We start from the raw sequence: 15,519 nt of genomic DNA on the forward strand, positions 1-15,519 counted from the left end.
TCCCAGCTAACCGCTCTTCCGGTTTGTGTCAGCGTTATCGATTTTCAAACCGCGATATATCGTAAATCGTAACGGTCACACTGGCGCCTCTCTGTTTTTGGTCATTTCTTTGTTTTTATCGTAAATTCCAGCGTAATTAGCTGCTTTATTACAGCGGAATATAAGCCTAAAAAAAAGATAGACAAGTGTTAGCTTCGGTGGCCTTTTTCAGTGGTCCAAAAATATTCGAGCTGGCAGCGATTATCTAACGACAAAATCGAAACGAAACGAAGCAGTAGGCGGAGATAATAAAAATAAGGCAGCCAGGCAAGTTGGCTTCTTCGTAAATTATCCGTTCCGTCCAGTTGAAAAAAAAGAGCAAAATCTAGACCAGCCCGCAAGGAATCGAGAAGGCGACATAACTTTTGAGTCAGAGGAAAACCACCATTTCGATTTGCGGATTTTGCCTTGTAGTTGCACCCTGCCCACACCCTCCCCCTGCAAGCCACCCACTTGCAGCACCACCACCCACAAACAAAATATAAAATATATTTACGACGCAAAAACAAAACAATCGAATCGGCGCACCAGCTGTTCGGCTATCGAACCGCACTATCGATCTCACGCACATGAGCAACGTTGGCGAGGAAGAAGAAGCAGCAGCAGCAAGGAACCTAAAAAAATAACGTAATTTAATATTTTTAAACCCAAAATAATAACAATGGGCGTTTTTAATCAGTCCTTCAGTTACAGGCACTGGTAGCCGAGCTCTTTGTGGGCCGAAAGATGTCTGTGAGACTGCTGACCGTGCGACTGATCAAACATGGTCGCTACATTTTGCGCAGCTACTGTAAACGTGATATACACGCCAACATTTTGGACCAGAATCAATTGAAGACGAGAAGCAAGCGCGGCTTTCCCCTACCCTCCGCCTCCGCCGCCCATGTGCCGCGGGTGAGTATCAGGAATCCTCCTTGGTATTACTGATAATCTTACATACTAATCTCCTGCAGACGACGCCCCAGCAGGCGGCCAAATCGGTGGTCAATGTAGTGCCTCCTAGTGCAGGATCTCCGTTGGGCGGGAGGAGCCCCTCCAGCGGCCTCTTCCGCGTGGGCCAGCATGCCCGCAAACTGTTCATCGACAACATCCTCAGCCGGGTGACCACCGCCTACTCGGAGGATCTGCGCCAGCGGGCCACGCGACGCCTCTTCTTCGGCGACTCGGCTCCCTTTTTCGCCCTGATAGGCGTGAGTTTGGCCTCCGGCGGCGGTGTCCTCAGCAAGGAGGACGAACTGGAGGGCGTGTGCTGGGAGATTCGCGAGGCCGCCGGCCGATTGCAGCGGGCCTGGAACCAGGACGACATCTCCGAGACGCTGGACAGCAGGTTCAGCATCGATGATTTGGAAATCGGGCCGCCCATTGCCAAGGGCTGTGCCGCCGTCGTCTACGCGGCGGGATTTAAGAAGGATGCGGATTTAAGCAGCCAGCCCTCCGATGTGGAGACACCAGCCGTTGCTCCAAATAGCTGGAGTGGCCAGGAGATGTTGATGTCGCCGCTGCAGAACATGTCGCGCTTCGTGCACAACTTTGGCGGCTCTGTGGACAACATCTTTCACTACAGTCAGCCCTCGGCGGCCAGCGACTTTGTGGGCGCCCAGGAGAGGGAGCAGCAGCAGGAGCAGCAGGATCCCAGAAGCAGTGCCTTAAATGAGGTAAAAACAAGAAAGGAATATATTATATACCCTTGCAGATTATTTCTATTCATTTACAAATCGCTAAATTGTTCAATTTCCCATTATTTCTCATTCATTTTCCGATCGTTCCTATGGCAGTTCAATTTTGATCAAATTAAAATCGAAATTCGGAAATATTTAAAAAGAGGCATATAAAAACCAGCAAAGCAATAATTTTTTTCCTATTAATTTGCATTTAATTTTCCGACCGTTCCTATGGCAGCTATATGATATGGTGTTCCGATTTTTTCTACATTTTATTCGAAATTCATAAACATTTAAAAAAAATTATTCCCAAGAGTGAAAGCTAATATTTAAAAAAAAACCCAAGCTAGAATTTTTTTTACGTTTTTTTTCCCATTGTTTCTATGGCAGCTATATGATATAGTCGTCCGATTTTTTAAATATTTAATTCGAAATTTGGAAATATTTAAAAAATAACATTTCTAAGAGTAGAAGGTTTTATTTCTAAAAACACCGAAGCTAGAATTTTTTTAACGTTTCCTTTCTATGGAAGCTAAAAGATATAGTTGTTCGATCCGGCCGGTTCCGATTTATGTACTACCTGCAATAGAAAGAAGACTTTTGGGAAAGTTTCATCGCAATAGCTTAGAAACTGAGAGACTAGTTTGCGTGGAAACGGACGGACAGATAGATCGACTCGGCTAGTGATGCTGATCAAGAATATATATACTTTATGGGGCGGAAACGTCTCCTTCACCACCCTCTGCAAGGGTATAAAAATATAAAAATGATTAAATTAATTTAATACTAAACCCAAACCCCTTGCCTTGCAGAATTCCCCGCGGAACAGTTCGAACAACTATCCACTGGCCCTGAAGATGATGTTCAACTACGACATCCAGAGCAACGCCTTGTCCATCCTGCGCGCCATGTACAAGGAGACAGTACCCGCCCGCCAGCGCGGCATGAACGAGGCCTCCGGCGAGTGGGAGCGCCTGCTGCAGCGCCAAACGGTCGCCCTGCCGCCGCATCCGAATATCGTCTGCATGTTCGGCTTCTTCTGCGACGAGGTGCGCAACTTTCCCGACGGCCATCTCCTGTATCCGGTGGCCCAGCCGCCGCGGATCAATCCGCAGGGCTACGGCCGCAACATGTCGCTGTATCTGCTGATGAAGCGCTACGATCACAGTCTGCGCGGCCTGCTCGACAGCCAGGAGCTGGACACGCGCACCCGCATCCTGCTGCTGGCCCAAATGCTCGAGGGCGTGAACCATTTGAGCCGCCACGGGGTGGCCCATCGGGATCTCAAGTCGGACAACGTGCTGATCGAGCTGCAGGACGATGCCTCGCCGGTGCTGGTGCTCTCGGACTTTGGCTGCTGCCTGGCGGACAAGGTGCACGGCCTGCGGCTGCCCTACGTCTCGCCGGACGTCGACAAGGGCGGCAATGCGGCGCTGATGGCGCCGGAGATCTTCAACACGCTGCCCGGTCCCTTTGCCGTCCTCAACTACGGCAAGGCGGACCTGTGGGCCTGCGGTGCGCTGGCCTACGAGATCTTCGGCAGCCGCAATCCCTTCTACGCGAGCGTCGGCGAGCAGACACTGTCGCTGCGGAACAGCGACTACCGGCAGGAGCAGCTGCCGCCGATGGGCGACGCCTGTCCGCCGCTGCTGCAGCAGCTGGTCCACAACATCCTCAATCCCAACCCGTCGAAGCGGGTCAGTCCGGACATTGCGGCGAATGTGGTGCAGCTCTTCCTGTGGGCCCCCTCCAATTGGCTCAAGGCGGGCGGCATGCCCGGCAGCTCGGAGGTGGGTTTAATCAGTTTTCTAGCCTGTCTTGTAGCTTACCTATCGAACTCCTTTGCAGATCCTCCAGTGGCTGCTCTCGCTGACCACCAAGATCATGTGCGAGGGCCGTCCGCAGCTGGCGGCGGGCAGCTGGGCAGCCGCCGCCGCCGCCGGCAGACGCGCCTACGTGGAGTACCTGCTCATCTGCAGCTTCCTGGCGCGCGCCCGCCTGCGTCGCATTCGCGGCGCCCTCAACTGGATCCAGAATGCGGTGGTGGCGTAGGCGCTGCCTGCCCATCTATCTACCTGTTACCCTGAGAAAATCAAATGGAAAAGCGTGTGATACCTATATTTTACATATGTATTTATAAATCAAAAATCGAAATTGACTATTCATCCTGGAGGCGCTGCAGCTGCAGCTGCTGGCAGAGCATCTGCTCCTCGGCCAGTGCGTCCTCGTAGTCGCCGAGCAGCTGCAGGATGGTCTCGTTCAGGGCCAGGTGCACATCTTGGGGGGATTCGTCGGGGTTCTCCCTCAAGTCGGTCATCAGGATGTCCACAATTTGGCTCATCTCCGCGATGCTCTGGAGCGCGCGATCTAGTCGATCTTCGGCAGCCATCTCGACCTTGGGGCTCTGGTTCAGCTGGGGATGCTGGTGGGGATTGGAGGAGAGATTTATGGAAAGGCTTTGCTAAACAAACTTGACTAACAATTACCATGACTGAAATTCCTTTCAAATTCGAAATTCGAATGTTTTGTTTACTGCACGCGCATTGCGATAACGATTGGTCAGGGCTGCAGTAATCGATTGCCTGCCAGGGATGGGGAAATTTAAACAAATTTAAAATTAATTAATTAGATCTTTGGATTTTATTTTTAACTCATAAAAAATAAAATAAAAACTTCCAGATTATTTATTTGTAAATAAATTTGAGTAAAATAGAAAGTTTTCTCATATTATATTATTACATCTTATATGCTAGAGCTCTTAATTTAGTTAGCTCATAGTTTTAAGTTTTAGTTAGCTTTATGTAAATAAATATTATTAACATTAACATTTATTTACGAATTTTATTTTCACATTTTTTGTTGGTTTATTTAAACAAATCCGTTTTAAAAACCATTCTGTATAAATCAAATCAATCATAAATCAATTGGTATTTATTTTCAACAAGCTCATAAAAAAATGCCTTATTATTTATTTGTAAACTATTAAGTAAAATTGAAAGTTTTGTCTAAATGTTATTAACATTCACATTTATTTAAAATTTGTATTTAAAAAACAATTCCCTATAAAACTACACTTAAATCAATTTAAATACAAAAAAATGCCAACTTATTTGCCAATCTCCACGCGACTGACGCACAACTTGTGATCGTAGAAGGAGCAGGTGGCCATGGTCAAGGAGCCGTCGTCCCTGCTCCGAAACGGAGCCCAATCGGCGCCGTAGCAGATGCTCGCGTGCTCCTCGTAGGCGCCCAGCAGGCTCAGGCCGGGCGCACTGGCGTCCAGCTGCACCACACTGAAGTTGGTGTACATGCAGGCGGCCAGGAGGAGATCGCTGGCCAGGGGATGCGGCTTCAGCCGCCAGATGCCGCCGCCCAGGTTCAATTCGGCCAGAGGTCGCCTCATCGCCCGGGTGTCGAACAGGCGCAGCTGCTCGTCGTAGCTGCCCGTGAGCAAATGGTGCTCGTGCCGCGGATGACTCAGCAGGCAGGTGACGCCGGCCATGTGCGTCCGGTTGCTCCAGGCGCGCTGCTCCGTGCGCAGGTCGTGGGCCAGCAGGAGCATGTCGTCGCCGCCGCTGTACAGGAGGTGCGGCGACCAGCGATCGAAGGCGCAGGTCCAGGCCTCGAAGCCATGTCCAGATGACCACGAGCGCTCCCGGATAATCTCACCCTGCGGGGAGCACTTGAGCAGATGCAGGCCACCCTTGGAGTCGGAGACGGCCAGCTGGATCGCCTGCTCCCGCCGCCAGTCCAGGGACAGAGCCAAGGGGGCTTCCTGATCCTGCTCCTCCGCCAGGCAAAAGCACGTGCGCCTCTCCAGCTTCTGCTCGTCCCGTAGGAATTCATAGGTTTCCAGCTGACCCAGCGAGTTGACCGTCGCCAGGTGGGCAGCTCCATCATCCCTGCAGGCCGGCAACCACTTCATGTCCAGTATGGCCGCCGTTTCGATGCACTGCAGCCGCTGCAGGCGGGAATTCGAGTCGGCGAAGTGGTACAAGTAAACGCGGCCCTTGCGTGGGCACTTGGGTGACGCCTCCTGCTCATGCTCCCCCTCCTCCTGAACCAGCTGGTAGGTGCCGCAGGCAAAGTAGCCCTCCTCCTCCGGATCATCCTGCGGCAGGAACTCCACGGAATCCGCCGAGTATTCCGTGTCCTCGCTGTGGAGCGTTGTAAACATGCTGGCAGTCGGCTATCGATAATTATCGGCCATCGATGCTTCTTCTTCTCCGCTTACAAATACATCGCCCCGCCAATCGACCGTTGCCTTTTGATCTCTCTTATTAGATTTATTTGTTATTTTCGCTTTTTTTTGCTAATTTAAAAAATTAATAGTTAATACATACAACTACTTAGTGCTCTGTTTACGCGCTACATATTCTTGATTAGGTTTAGTTGATCTCGTCCCTCCTCCGTAGTTGTTAGCTGCATATTTCTTCGACTTTTTTCGGGGCGTCACAGTGTTTCGTTATCTTAGGGGACTTGGGGGCTCTTCGGAGGGCCGCCAGGCATCCTTCTTATTGCACTTGATCCTTGATCTCCGCTTCTCTTCTCCTCGCGCTTTTTACAAAATCTATCTTTCAAGTACCTCGCGTCACATATTAAAAAACATATTTAAAAAAAAAAACAAACCCTTATTGATAACTATAGACAATCCCTACGCAGATCTCATCTGTGCCCGTGGCCTGGCTGCCGCTCTACTCCACACTACTCCACACTAATCCCCTCTAGCGATTGCTGCTGCGACTGCGACGCCTCCGCGATCCTCATTTGGTCTTCATCACAATGATTGGCTCGAGTATCTTGAGCATGTCATTGTTTTCGGGTGCTCCGGTTCCATTGCCGCCGCCAGAGCCAGGAGCTCCTCCTGCGCTGCCTCCTCCGCTGGCCACCTGAAGTTTGCTGAAGCCGGGATGCGACTGCTGCTGCTGCTGGTGGAGATGCTGCTGCTGCTGACTGATGGTGACCAGTCGGTGCTGCTGATTCAGCACAATCGCCTCGTGATGCTGCTGCTGCTGCTGCTGCTGCACCAACTGCTGCTCAAGCTGCTGCAGCTCGTGGTGCTGCAGCTGCAAGGAAGGCAGCTCGTGGTCATTGGAGACATCGCCCGGTGATCCCTCATCCTCGTCGTCATCCGCCTTGACCACCGTCACGAAGCCGCCATCGCTGCCCGTGCCAGTGACCGAAACGGCCTCCGCATCTCCGTACAGCTGTTGCTCCTGCTCGTCCTCGTTATCCTCCTCGTCCTCCTCCTCGGTCTTGGCCCGGAACTCGGTGCTGGTGGCGCTGCTGCTGCGCGGCGTGTGGCTGCGCATGCGCCGCATTCGCGCATACTCGGCCTGCTTGGACAGCCGCTCCTTGCGCTCGTCCGTATTCTCGGTGGCCCTGATCTGCGCCCGCTTCAGTCGCGCCCGCTCGCTGAGCTTCTGGAGGCGCGTGGCCCGCTGCTCGGGCGTCTCGTTCGCCCGCACCGCCCGCTGATGGGCGGCCATCTTGTCCAGTCGCAGGCGCTTCTCCTCCTCCGTCTCGTACTTGTTGGCCCCGCTGCGTCGCGGCGTCGTCGTCGTCGTCGTCATCGGTGTCACCTGCGTTCGACTGTCGCCATCGGCCGTGGAATGTACATGAATCTGGCTAAGATGATCCGATGAGTGGCTGAGCGGCCTGCCGCGACGCGGCGTGCTGGTGGCCAGCTGCGGGGCCGCCAGCATCTGGTTGAGCTCCTGCTCCAGCAGGCTGTTCACCTTCAGCTGCTCCTCGCTGGCCAGCGGATGCTTGCGCGGCCTGCCCCGACCAGCAGTGGTGGTGGTGGTGCTGCCGGTGCTGCTGACGATCTGCGGCGGAGGCTCCGCCTGCTGCTGCTGACCCAATCCCGTGACCGTGAGCGTGGGATTCGCCGCCAGGATGTTGTACTGGCCGCCGGAGGGACTGTGGCCGCCGCCGCTGGCAAAGTTGACGGGCGTGAAGGGCGGCGGCACCGGATTCGGTCCGATGCCGATCTGGAAGCCATTGTGATACATCGGATAGTAGGTGGTGCCGCCGGCTGCCGTCGTGGTGCCCGCAGTCACGACATTGTTCCCTCCTCCGCCGCCTCCACTGGTGGTGGTGGTGGTGCTGGGGCTCGGGAAGGTGGCCAGGTAGGGGAACTGCTGGTACAGCTGCTGCGCCTGACCGGGCGTCGCCTTGAGCAGCTTCTGCTCCCCGCTGGCCGTCGTCACGATCACCTTGGTCTCCTGGTTGTGGCCCAGACTAACAGACCCGCTGTTATCGTTGCCGCCCGCCGATCCCGGAGCATCGCCGTCCGACTGCAAGAGGGATGGAGGAGATTGCAGATTGGAGAGCCAACGGGTGAGTCGGTTTGGTTTGGGTGGGTTAGCGGTTAAGGGTTAAGGATTAGGGGTTATATATTAATTGCCTAAAAATCGATCCACTGACTGGATTTATTTGAATAAAAATATTTATATTTAAAAAAAATAAATAAAGTTTAGAAATTTTGTTATAATAATTTACATACTTTTTTAAATAAATCCAGTTAGTTACTCTACATTCAAGAAATATCTAGTAAATTATAGAAAATATCTAATATAAACATAAAATAAATTTCTATTTGCTTAAAAATCAATCAACTAACTGGATTTATTTGGAACAAAATATTAATACCTAAACAATTTTGTTATAATAATTTTCATACTTTTTTAAATAAATCCAGTTAGTTACTCTACATTCAAGAAATATCTAAGAAATTATAGAAAATTACTAATATAAATATAAAATATATTTCCATTTGCTTAAAAATCGTTTAACTGACTAGATTTATTTGGAAACTATAATTTAATTCAGAAAAAGTAAGTAAAATTTAGAAATTTTGTTATAATCAATTTCATATTTTTAAATAAATCCAGTTAGATACTTTACATTTCAGAAATATCTAGTAAATTATAGAAAATATCTATTTCTCGGATTTAAAATGGGTTTATAGATCGGATTTTGAAAAGAAGTGAGTGCGTGCGATAGAGTGAAAGAGATAGGAAGAGGACACAAACACACACACACCGGCACTGATTAAATTTTTGCAAATTAAAACCACTTTTTTGTTTGTTTCTTGTTGGTAAAAGATTCTTAATTTACTACATGACATATGCATATCTACACTCTAAAATGGTTAATTCGTTTAATTCTTTCCGAATAACTAAAATAATACAAATAAACCAATAACAACAAGAAATAAAAATAAAAAAGAAACAAATTTTCTTTTAGTGAATGGAGGTGGTAAAAAGATTTTTTCAGTTAAGGAACAAACAAAAAAATGTCCTTCCGCCGTTTCTTCTTCCCATTTCCATTGACTTTTTTTCTGGGGAATTATGTGAATTCTACATTTTCAAAAATCCTACTTTCCAGTTTCAATCATTTTCCCTTTCGAGGCAGTTGATTTCTTCAACTGCAAGGAAAATATTTGAGTTTTATGGGTATTTGCAAAAGTTTGATATTTTACCAGTGCTACGAATTTGCTTTCGATTCCAAATTTCTCTGCAATTGCAAAAATCATTAATGGTTATTGTTGAGTTTAAAGAGCTTTTCCAGATTTCAACGCTTGAATACTTTGAAAATGATCGAAAATCGATTAATCGAAATGCAGCGCTAATTTTTTGAAGTATATATATCAAACTAAGTTGAAAAACTACGAAATATTAATTACAACAGGATTCTTTATAATAAAGTTATGGAAATGTGAAAAGGACTGTACTTCCGGGTGCTTTAAAGTTGCTAAACGATGCAGCGGCACATTAAATATATCGATATTTCAAACATTTCATCGCTGCATTGCTTACAAACAGAATTCTTGACTTCTTTCCTTGGAATTTCGAGTGGGAAGCGGTTGGTGTGTGTGCTGCCACCTCTTGAGATCATTACCCTCCATTACCCACCTGAAGTTCCTGCTTCTTGGCGGCATATTTGTGCGGGTACAGCTCCAACTGGCCGCCGGCGATGCTGAAGTGGGGCACATGGGCCTGGAGCAGCTTGGCGGTGCCCTTGCCCCCGTCATCGCCGTAGATCTGCTGGACAAAGATGCTGCCCGGCTCGGTGCCCTCGAGCAGGGCGGCGGTGACCTGTTGCTGCTGCTGCCCGGTGATGGTGTACCGCTGATGCTGCTGCTGCTGCAGCTGCTGGTTGATCTGCTGCTGCTGCTGCTGCTGCGGCGTCTGGGGCTCCTGCTTGAGCTGCATGGGCGGTCGCAGGGAGCCGGGGGCCAGGAACATGCCCGAGCCCATGTACTCCACGCCGGCGAGCGCCTGATGCTGCTGGTAGGCGGCTGCCGTCACCAGATGCTGCTGCTGCTGCTCCTCCGTTGGCTGCGGGGTCCCAGCCTCGTCCGTCGTCGTCGTCGTCGCTGCGTTGCTGGCCGCCTGGTTTAGATTGATAGTGTGTTCGTTAGTACAATTGGCTGCCGCCGCTGCTGCGGCCGCTGCTGCAACAACGAGCACCTGCTGCTGCTGCTGCTGATGTTGTTGCTGCTGCTGCTGCTGTTGCTGCTGCTGTTGTTGCTGGTGTTGCTGTTGCTGGTGGTGGTGCTGCTGGTCCGTTGACGACGAGGAGGATGTCGGCGTTGAGACGGCGACCACCGACGACGAACCACCGTGCACCACAACATGCTTCAGTACCTTCTTCTTTTCTCTGACCTTTTTGGCATAGTCGTTCAGCTTTCTCAGTCTTTCCTTGCGCTCCTCCGGCGACTCGTTGGCGATCCTCTGGCGCGCCCTCGCCGCCATCTCAGCCAGTCGCTGCTTCCGCTGGTCGTTCGTCTCGCTGGCCCGGTACATGCGCATCCTTTCGGCCAGCTTGGCCAGCCGCTTGGCCCTCTGATCGGGCGACTCCATGGCCCTTCGCAGCCGCTGCCTGGCCGCATTCCTCACCAGCCGCATGGCTCGCTCTATGTCCGATTCGTTCTGGCGCCTTTGCCTATTGGCCTCCGCATTCCGGAGCAGCCGCTTCCGGTACTCGTCCTCGCTCTCGCGCTGCCGTCGCTCCCGCATCCTCTCAGCATTTCTGGCCAGACGGCGCTGGCGAGCCTCGGGACTCTCGTTCCACCGCTGCTGGTGGCCGCCAGTGGTGGAGGCGCCTGTAAGGGAGGCGCTGCTGGCGCTGCTCGTGGGTCCCAGGGGAGTGGGCTCCTGTTGCTGCTGCTGCTGCTGCTGCTGTTGCTGTTGCAACTGTTGCTGCTTCAGTGGGGTGTGGGCATAAAGCTGGAGGTGCTGTTGCTGGAACTGCAGTTGATCCTGCTGCTGCTGGTGGAGATGCTGCTGCTGCTGCTGTTGGAACTGTTGCTGCTGCTGCTGCTGCTGGTGTTGCTGCTGCACGTGCTGTTGCTGCTGCTGCTGCTGTTGCTGCTGTTGCAACTGCAACTGGTGATGCGAGGAGAGGGGTACCAACAATGCTGAGGGATGCTCGATGAGGAGGCGGGCATTGGAGCCATTGATGGCCAGCACATGGGTGGCGTACTGCTGCTGATCGAGTGAGGGCTCTATTTTTATCCCATTGGGATCTGGTTCCATATTCTTGGTCAAAAGCCGGGGGCAACAACAATCGCAATTGTCGTCTATCGGTGGCTCAGGAGTGCAGTGGTGTGTAGTGTGGTTATCGAAAGGATGAGCGCAGTCCTTCCGATTGTTTCGATAACATCTAGGGGCCGCGCTCTTGCTCTCTCCCTCGCACTCTCCCGCTCTTTTGCTGCCAAGTTATATAAATATGTGCTTCTGCTGCTGTGTTATTCCTCTCTCGCTCTCGCTCTCTCTCAGCGGGACTTTGCGGCGATCCGATCGCTGACTTTTGCTAAATCGATCATTTCTTTCCTGCTCCTGCTCCTTGATTTGATATGCGTTCTGGGTTCTTTAGCTTTTTTCGCGTTCTTTTGAAAAAGCGTGCTTCTTCTTTCGAGTAAGTGACAATTGGCGCCGCCGCCGCGCTGCTGCTGCGCTGCCAATCGATTTTTCACATGATTATACACACACACCCATGCGGCACGCACACACACGCACTGCCGAGCACACACACTCACACATACGCCGCCGCTGCGTGTACGTGTGTGCGAGTTTTTTTCCGCTCCTTATTTTGCCTTTCGCACAAACCTTAACCCTCTGCGATTTAGTTCCATTTAAGCGTTGTTTTCGCAGCCTCTGGTGGGTTAAGAACTGGACTGGCGGCGCTTCTGTCGCTCGTAGCTACCGACTTTGGCTGCAAATAGCGGGGATTTACCACACAGCTGGCATATATATCTTCCGCTTCCACTTCCGACCGGATCGGATTGTCTCTGATTTGCACTCTATTTTGCTGCGCTTTCGCAGGTCGTGGCACTGTTCTGTTCTTTTAATTGAATTTACTTAGTTTTATATCTGTTGTTTTCATTTTCTTTTTTTTTTTGTATTAATCCATCGCGTTTGGTCACACTGCCAATTGACCAACAGCTAGTGGTTTGAGCGCATGTGCGAGCCAAGGCACACGTCGATAGGCGCAAAAGTTGGTTCCGATCCTGGCTAAGAAAAGCTGTGGCATAGCTTTTCACTTGTTTAAAATTCTTTTAAAGTCACAACCGATTTTTTACTACTTGGTTAAAATGCCCAAGTGCATATTCATAAGAACCGCCTTATCTTTTTCATATATTCGTTTTTGAAATTGCCGTATTTCCTGCCAAATTGTAGTTCCGATAGTGCAGTTAAGTTAACTTTGCGATCGATATATATCGGTAACTGTAACAGTTGACTGTTAGGTTAACAGAAAGTTTACTGGAAAGTTCGAAATCTAAACTTTTTGAAATCCAAGAAACTTAAAACCTTGACTTTAATTAAATGAAAACTTAGTTTTATAATTATTTTGTATGCTTTACATAGTTTTGAAAGCACCTGTGCGATCAAAAATGAATCTGTATTTAAGATCAGTTCCGAATAGTATCTGAAAATCATCCCCGCATTGGAGTCCTGCAGGTGGTTTCAGTTTCAGTTATTTGTTAGCGGGAAATATAAGCTGAGCTTTCGGTTGATTTTTTTACCTCTTTACCTACCACCCCACAAAAATTCATTTCCCGCCCATTTTCAAAGCGCAACATTTAAAAATTGTGAATGCAACTTTATTCAAGTATATTCATTTTGTTATTCTCGTTTTTTTTTTCGCTTGTTATGTTTCCTATTCTTGTTTCGCTTTGTTGGTGTTGTATGTTTTTGTTTTTTGTTCTTGTGTGTTGTTATTGTTAGTGTACACGAATATTACAATACACAAAAATGTATCTCAATCTTAAGTCTTAAGGCAAAAACAATTGATAAACGTATTTAGACAGGAGAAAAACAATTTGAAATTTCGACTAGAACTTAATGGTTACGGTTTATTAATAATAATTAGCATAATATATATAGGTATAAATATATATCATGTGGGTCCTTGCGGAAGTCAAAGGACATGGGCGTGGGACAAGGGGTGATAAGGGGATAAGGATAAGGATAAGTGGGAGGAAGGATTGCGTGCTATAACAAATATTGCGTTATGTGCCTGGCAACGGATCATGTGTGTATGCTCCAAATACATGTATATATACAATATATATATACACATATGTGGGGCCTGTGTGTATATCCTTATGCGAGTGGCGCTGTCCGTTTTGGGTTACATGCTTTTACCAACTACACACACATATGGGGGTTGATTGTCGCCAGGGTGCCTCAGTGGCTTTGGAAAAATACTAATAGATTTTCGGTTTTAGCAATTTTCGCCCGAGGATTTGCTGGAAAGGCACTTGTTGCCTCGTCCATCTGCGAATTTCATAGGGGTTTCTTGGGTTTTTGGGAGGTGCTCCTCAGTCGTTTTGCGATTTTTATGTACAGTGAGGCACCCTGGCGGTGTAAGCTTCCCTTTTGCCAGGGGTGGGGTGGGGGTATGTTGGTAAAGGGGGGGGGGACTCTATATATATGTGTGTGCTATGACTATGCTAGTACATGTGTGTGTGTCGTGTGTGTATACATACATATCGTACGAATATAATGCATGCACTATAAAAATACTTTACTTTATGATTACTTTACGTTTCATCTGCTCATCTCTTCGTCTTGTTAAAGTTAAACTTAAAAAAAAAATTGCCTGGCTTTAATCCTAGAGTGCCTGCTGCCCATTATTTCTTCATCTTCGTCTTCCTCTTCCGATTTCTGTGTTATAGGCTGTATACAATATATATTATTTATGGGGGATGTGTGTTTGTCTCTCTGATCCTGAAGGAAGTTCGTATCCGGATGGGGATCGTGATGAGAGCTTGCTTCTCTCCGATATTTCATTTGTGTTTTATCGGGAGTATCGATAATTTGCAAGCTCTCATCGGGATCCGGCTCGACCTGACCAACTTTCTCGCCGGAGAGCCAGCTCCTGAAGGTTTCGCCTCCCATTCCGGGAATTAAGGATCCCCTCGCTTAGTAACCCTTTAGCCTGTCGGCCAGCGGCGGCTTGATGACCTTGGGCGCACTGGCCCTGGCCACCCGCATCCTTTCGGCGGCCTTCGCCAGCCGCTTCTTGCGCTCCTCGCTGGTCTCCGAGGCGCGTCGCAGTCGCTGCCGCGCCGCATTCTTCATCAGTCTTAGGGTTCTTTGTACTTCCGTTTCGTTCTGCCGCCGCACTCGATTCGCCTCCGCATTCTTGGCCAAACGCACCCGGTACTCGGCCTCCGACTCCTTGGACCGCTTGTCCCGCATCCGGGCGGCGTTCCTCTCCAGCCGCCGCTCCCTGGCCTCGATGCTCTCGTTGCTCCGCCGCCTGGCGGCCTTCTGGGCACGCGAGGATTGGGGTGCTCCTCCTGCTCCACCTGGTTGTGTGCTGACTGACTGCTGCTGCTGATGCGGCACGCCGAGATTGGCCAGGCCGGGTATGCCACCTAGTTGGCTCGCCTCGACCACCACGCCGGCGGATAGGTGATGATGCAGGGGATGCTGCTGCTGCTGCTGCTGCTGGAGGACCTCCTGGTGGGGATTGCCCCCCTGCTGCTGCTGCTGCTGCTGGGGGAAGCTGTTTTCACTGGCGGCTGCAGGGGTTCCTGATCCCGAACCTGCTGCTCCTCCCGAGGAGGAGGTGACCACCGAGGAGGCAACGGCCGCCGCCGCCGCCGCCGATGTGGTGTAGTTGTTGTACTCTAGGAGGCCCCGGTTGCCCGGATAGAGGGCATGGTGCATGGGACTCTCATAGCTGAGATACTCCGGCTTGATGAAGAACGGATCGCGGGCGGTGAGGGGGGCCGTCGGCGAGTTGAGGAAGTAGAGGCGACTGTGGTGCTCGGTGGTAATGCTCCCTCCGCCACCCACACCCGCGGACATCGGGGGATATTTGCGCGCTCGCTGGGCGACTTGGGTTTGTGGTTATCTTTCGATGCTTTACCGCTTTTCCCGCTTTTCCCGCGCACCCGGGTATATTAAACACAATTAACTGGCCTGGGCAAAAAAAATGTGGCGAGTAAACAACAAAAGCGACATAACTAATCAATATGAAAAAAGCTGCCAATGGTCTGGTCCGCAAAAGCTTTTGTTGCGATTTTTGGCGAAAAGCTCTGCGCAACACTGTTATGTCTGGCGAATTGGCGTCGAAAGTGGAACGGTGGAATGAGGAACAAGTGGGCGCCAATCCGGAGACTAGAACCACTGCGAAGCAAGGACAGGAACCATGACATTAACGGCAACGGTAATTTTTCAATTTCATCCCCAAAAGAGCAAGGAAAACTCTCAAGTAAAAACAGCCCCCACGTTCCAACTTTCCAGCATTCCACTTTCATGGCCAATTTATCGACGCCAATTTGACGAACATGAAA

General features: G+C 50.0%; 4 protein-coding genes across 8 annotated transcripts; 1 reads left to right on the plus strand and 3 right to left on the minus strand.

The window, feature by feature from the left end:
* Nucleotides 1-124: 124 nt before the first annotated feature.
* Pink1 (PTEN-induced putative kinase 1) lies at nt 125-3,854 on the plus strand. Of its 3 annotated transcripts, none has more exons than XM_070218899.1 (5): nt 125-666; nt 719-933; nt 993-1,694; nt 2,513-3,490; nt 3,549-3,854. In XM_070218899.1, the coding sequence occupies exons 2-5, from the start codon at nt 766-768 to the stop codon at nt 3,750-3,752; spliced, it is 2,052 nt and encodes a 683-aa protein (XP_070075000.1). In that variant the 5' UTR covers nt 125-666; nt 719-765; the 3' UTR covers nt 3,753-3,854. The 3 variants fall into 3 exon arrangements, with proteins under 3 accessions (XP_070075000.1, XP_070074999.1, XP_070074998.1); XM_070218898.1 differs by having other exon boundaries at nt 733-933; XM_070218897.1 differs by having other exon boundaries at nt 126-666; nt 727-933.
* An 869-nt stretch (nt 3,855-4,723) lies between these two features.
* LOC108067749 (diphthine methyltransferase) lies at nt 4,724-6,181 on the minus strand. The gene is made up of 2 exons (XM_017156936.3): nt 6,044-6,181; nt 4,724-5,976 (listed from the first exon to the last, which is right to left on the minus strand). Exon 2 carries the CDS (start codon nt 5,875-5,877, stop codon nt 4,807-4,809), a length of 1,071 nt encoding a protein of 356 aa, XP_017012425.2. The 5' UTR covers nt 5,878-5,976; nt 6,044-6,181; the 3' UTR covers nt 4,724-4,806.
* Nucleotides 6,182-6,462: 281 nt separating this feature from the next.
* Nucleotides 6,463-12,139, minus strand: LOC108067728 (uncharacterized). Of its 3 annotated transcripts, none has more exons than XM_017156915.3 (3): nt 10,373-12,139; nt 9,620-10,099; nt 6,463-7,999 (listed from the first exon to the last, which is right to left on the minus strand). In XM_017156915.3, the coding sequence occupies exons 1-3, from the start codon at nt 11,243-11,245 to the stop codon at nt 6,464-6,466; spliced, it is 2,889 nt and encodes a 962-aa protein (XP_017012404.2). In that variant the 5' UTR covers nt 11,246-12,139; the 3' UTR covers nt 6,463. The 3 variants fall into 3 exon arrangements, with proteins under 3 accessions (XP_017012404.2, XP_070074480.1, XP_017012396.2); XM_070218379.1 differs by having other exon boundaries at nt 10,178-12,139; XM_017156907.3 differs by having other exon boundaries at nt 9,620-12,139.
* Nucleotides 12,140-12,791: 652 nt separating this feature from the next.
* On the minus strand, nt 12,792-15,204 carry LOC108067859 (mediator of RNA polymerase II transcription subunit 12). Its single transcript, XM_017157118.3, has one exon. The coding sequence runs from the start codon at nt 15,029-15,031 to the stop codon at nt 14,138-14,140; it is 894 nt and encodes a 297-aa protein (XP_017012607.2). The 5' UTR covers nt 15,032-15,204; the 3' UTR covers nt 12,792-14,137.
* Between the last annotated feature and the right edge of the window lie 315 nt (nt 15,205-15,519).

This window comes from Drosophila takahashii, chromosome X (genome assembly GCF_030179915.1).
Source record: "Drosophila takahashii strain IR98-3 E-12201 chromosome X, DtakHiC1v2, whole genome shotgun sequence".
NCBI lineage: Eukaryota > Metazoa > Arthropoda > Insecta > Diptera > Drosophilidae > Drosophila > Drosophila takahashii.

What these genes read in the sequence shown, in the direction of transcription:
- Pink1 (XM_070218899.1), top strand. Translation starts at nt 766, where the DNA reads ATGTCTGTGAGACTGCTGACCGTGCGACTGATCAAACATGGTCGCTAC. An exon ending in CCGCCGCCCATGTGCCGCGG is followed by an intron (nt 934 to 992) that starts GTGAGTATCAGG and finishes AATCTCCTGCAG; the next exon opens with ACGACGCCCCAGCAGGCGGC. An exon ending in GCATGCCCGGCAGCTCGGAG is followed by an intron (nt 3,491 to 3,548) that starts GTGGGTTTAATC and finishes ACTCCTTTGCAG; the next exon opens with ATCCTCCAGTGGCTGCTCTC.
- LOC108067859 (XM_017157118.3), bottom strand. Translation starts at nt 15,031, where the DNA reads ATGTCCGCGGGTGTGGGTGGCGGAGGGAGCATTACCACCGAGCACCAC.
- LOC108067728 (XM_017156907.3), bottom strand. Translation starts at nt 11,245, where the DNA reads ATGGAACCAGATCCCAATGGGATAAAAATAGAGCCCTCACTCGATCAG. An exon ending in CCAAGAAGCAGGAACTTCAG is followed by an intron (nt 8,000 to 9,619) that starts GTGGGTAATGGA and finishes TCCCTCTTGCAG; the next exon opens with TCGGACGGCGATGCTCCGGG.
- LOC108067749 (XM_017156936.3), bottom strand. Translation starts at nt 5,877, where the DNA reads ATGTTTACAACGCTCCACAGCGAGGACACGGAATACTCGGCGGATTCC.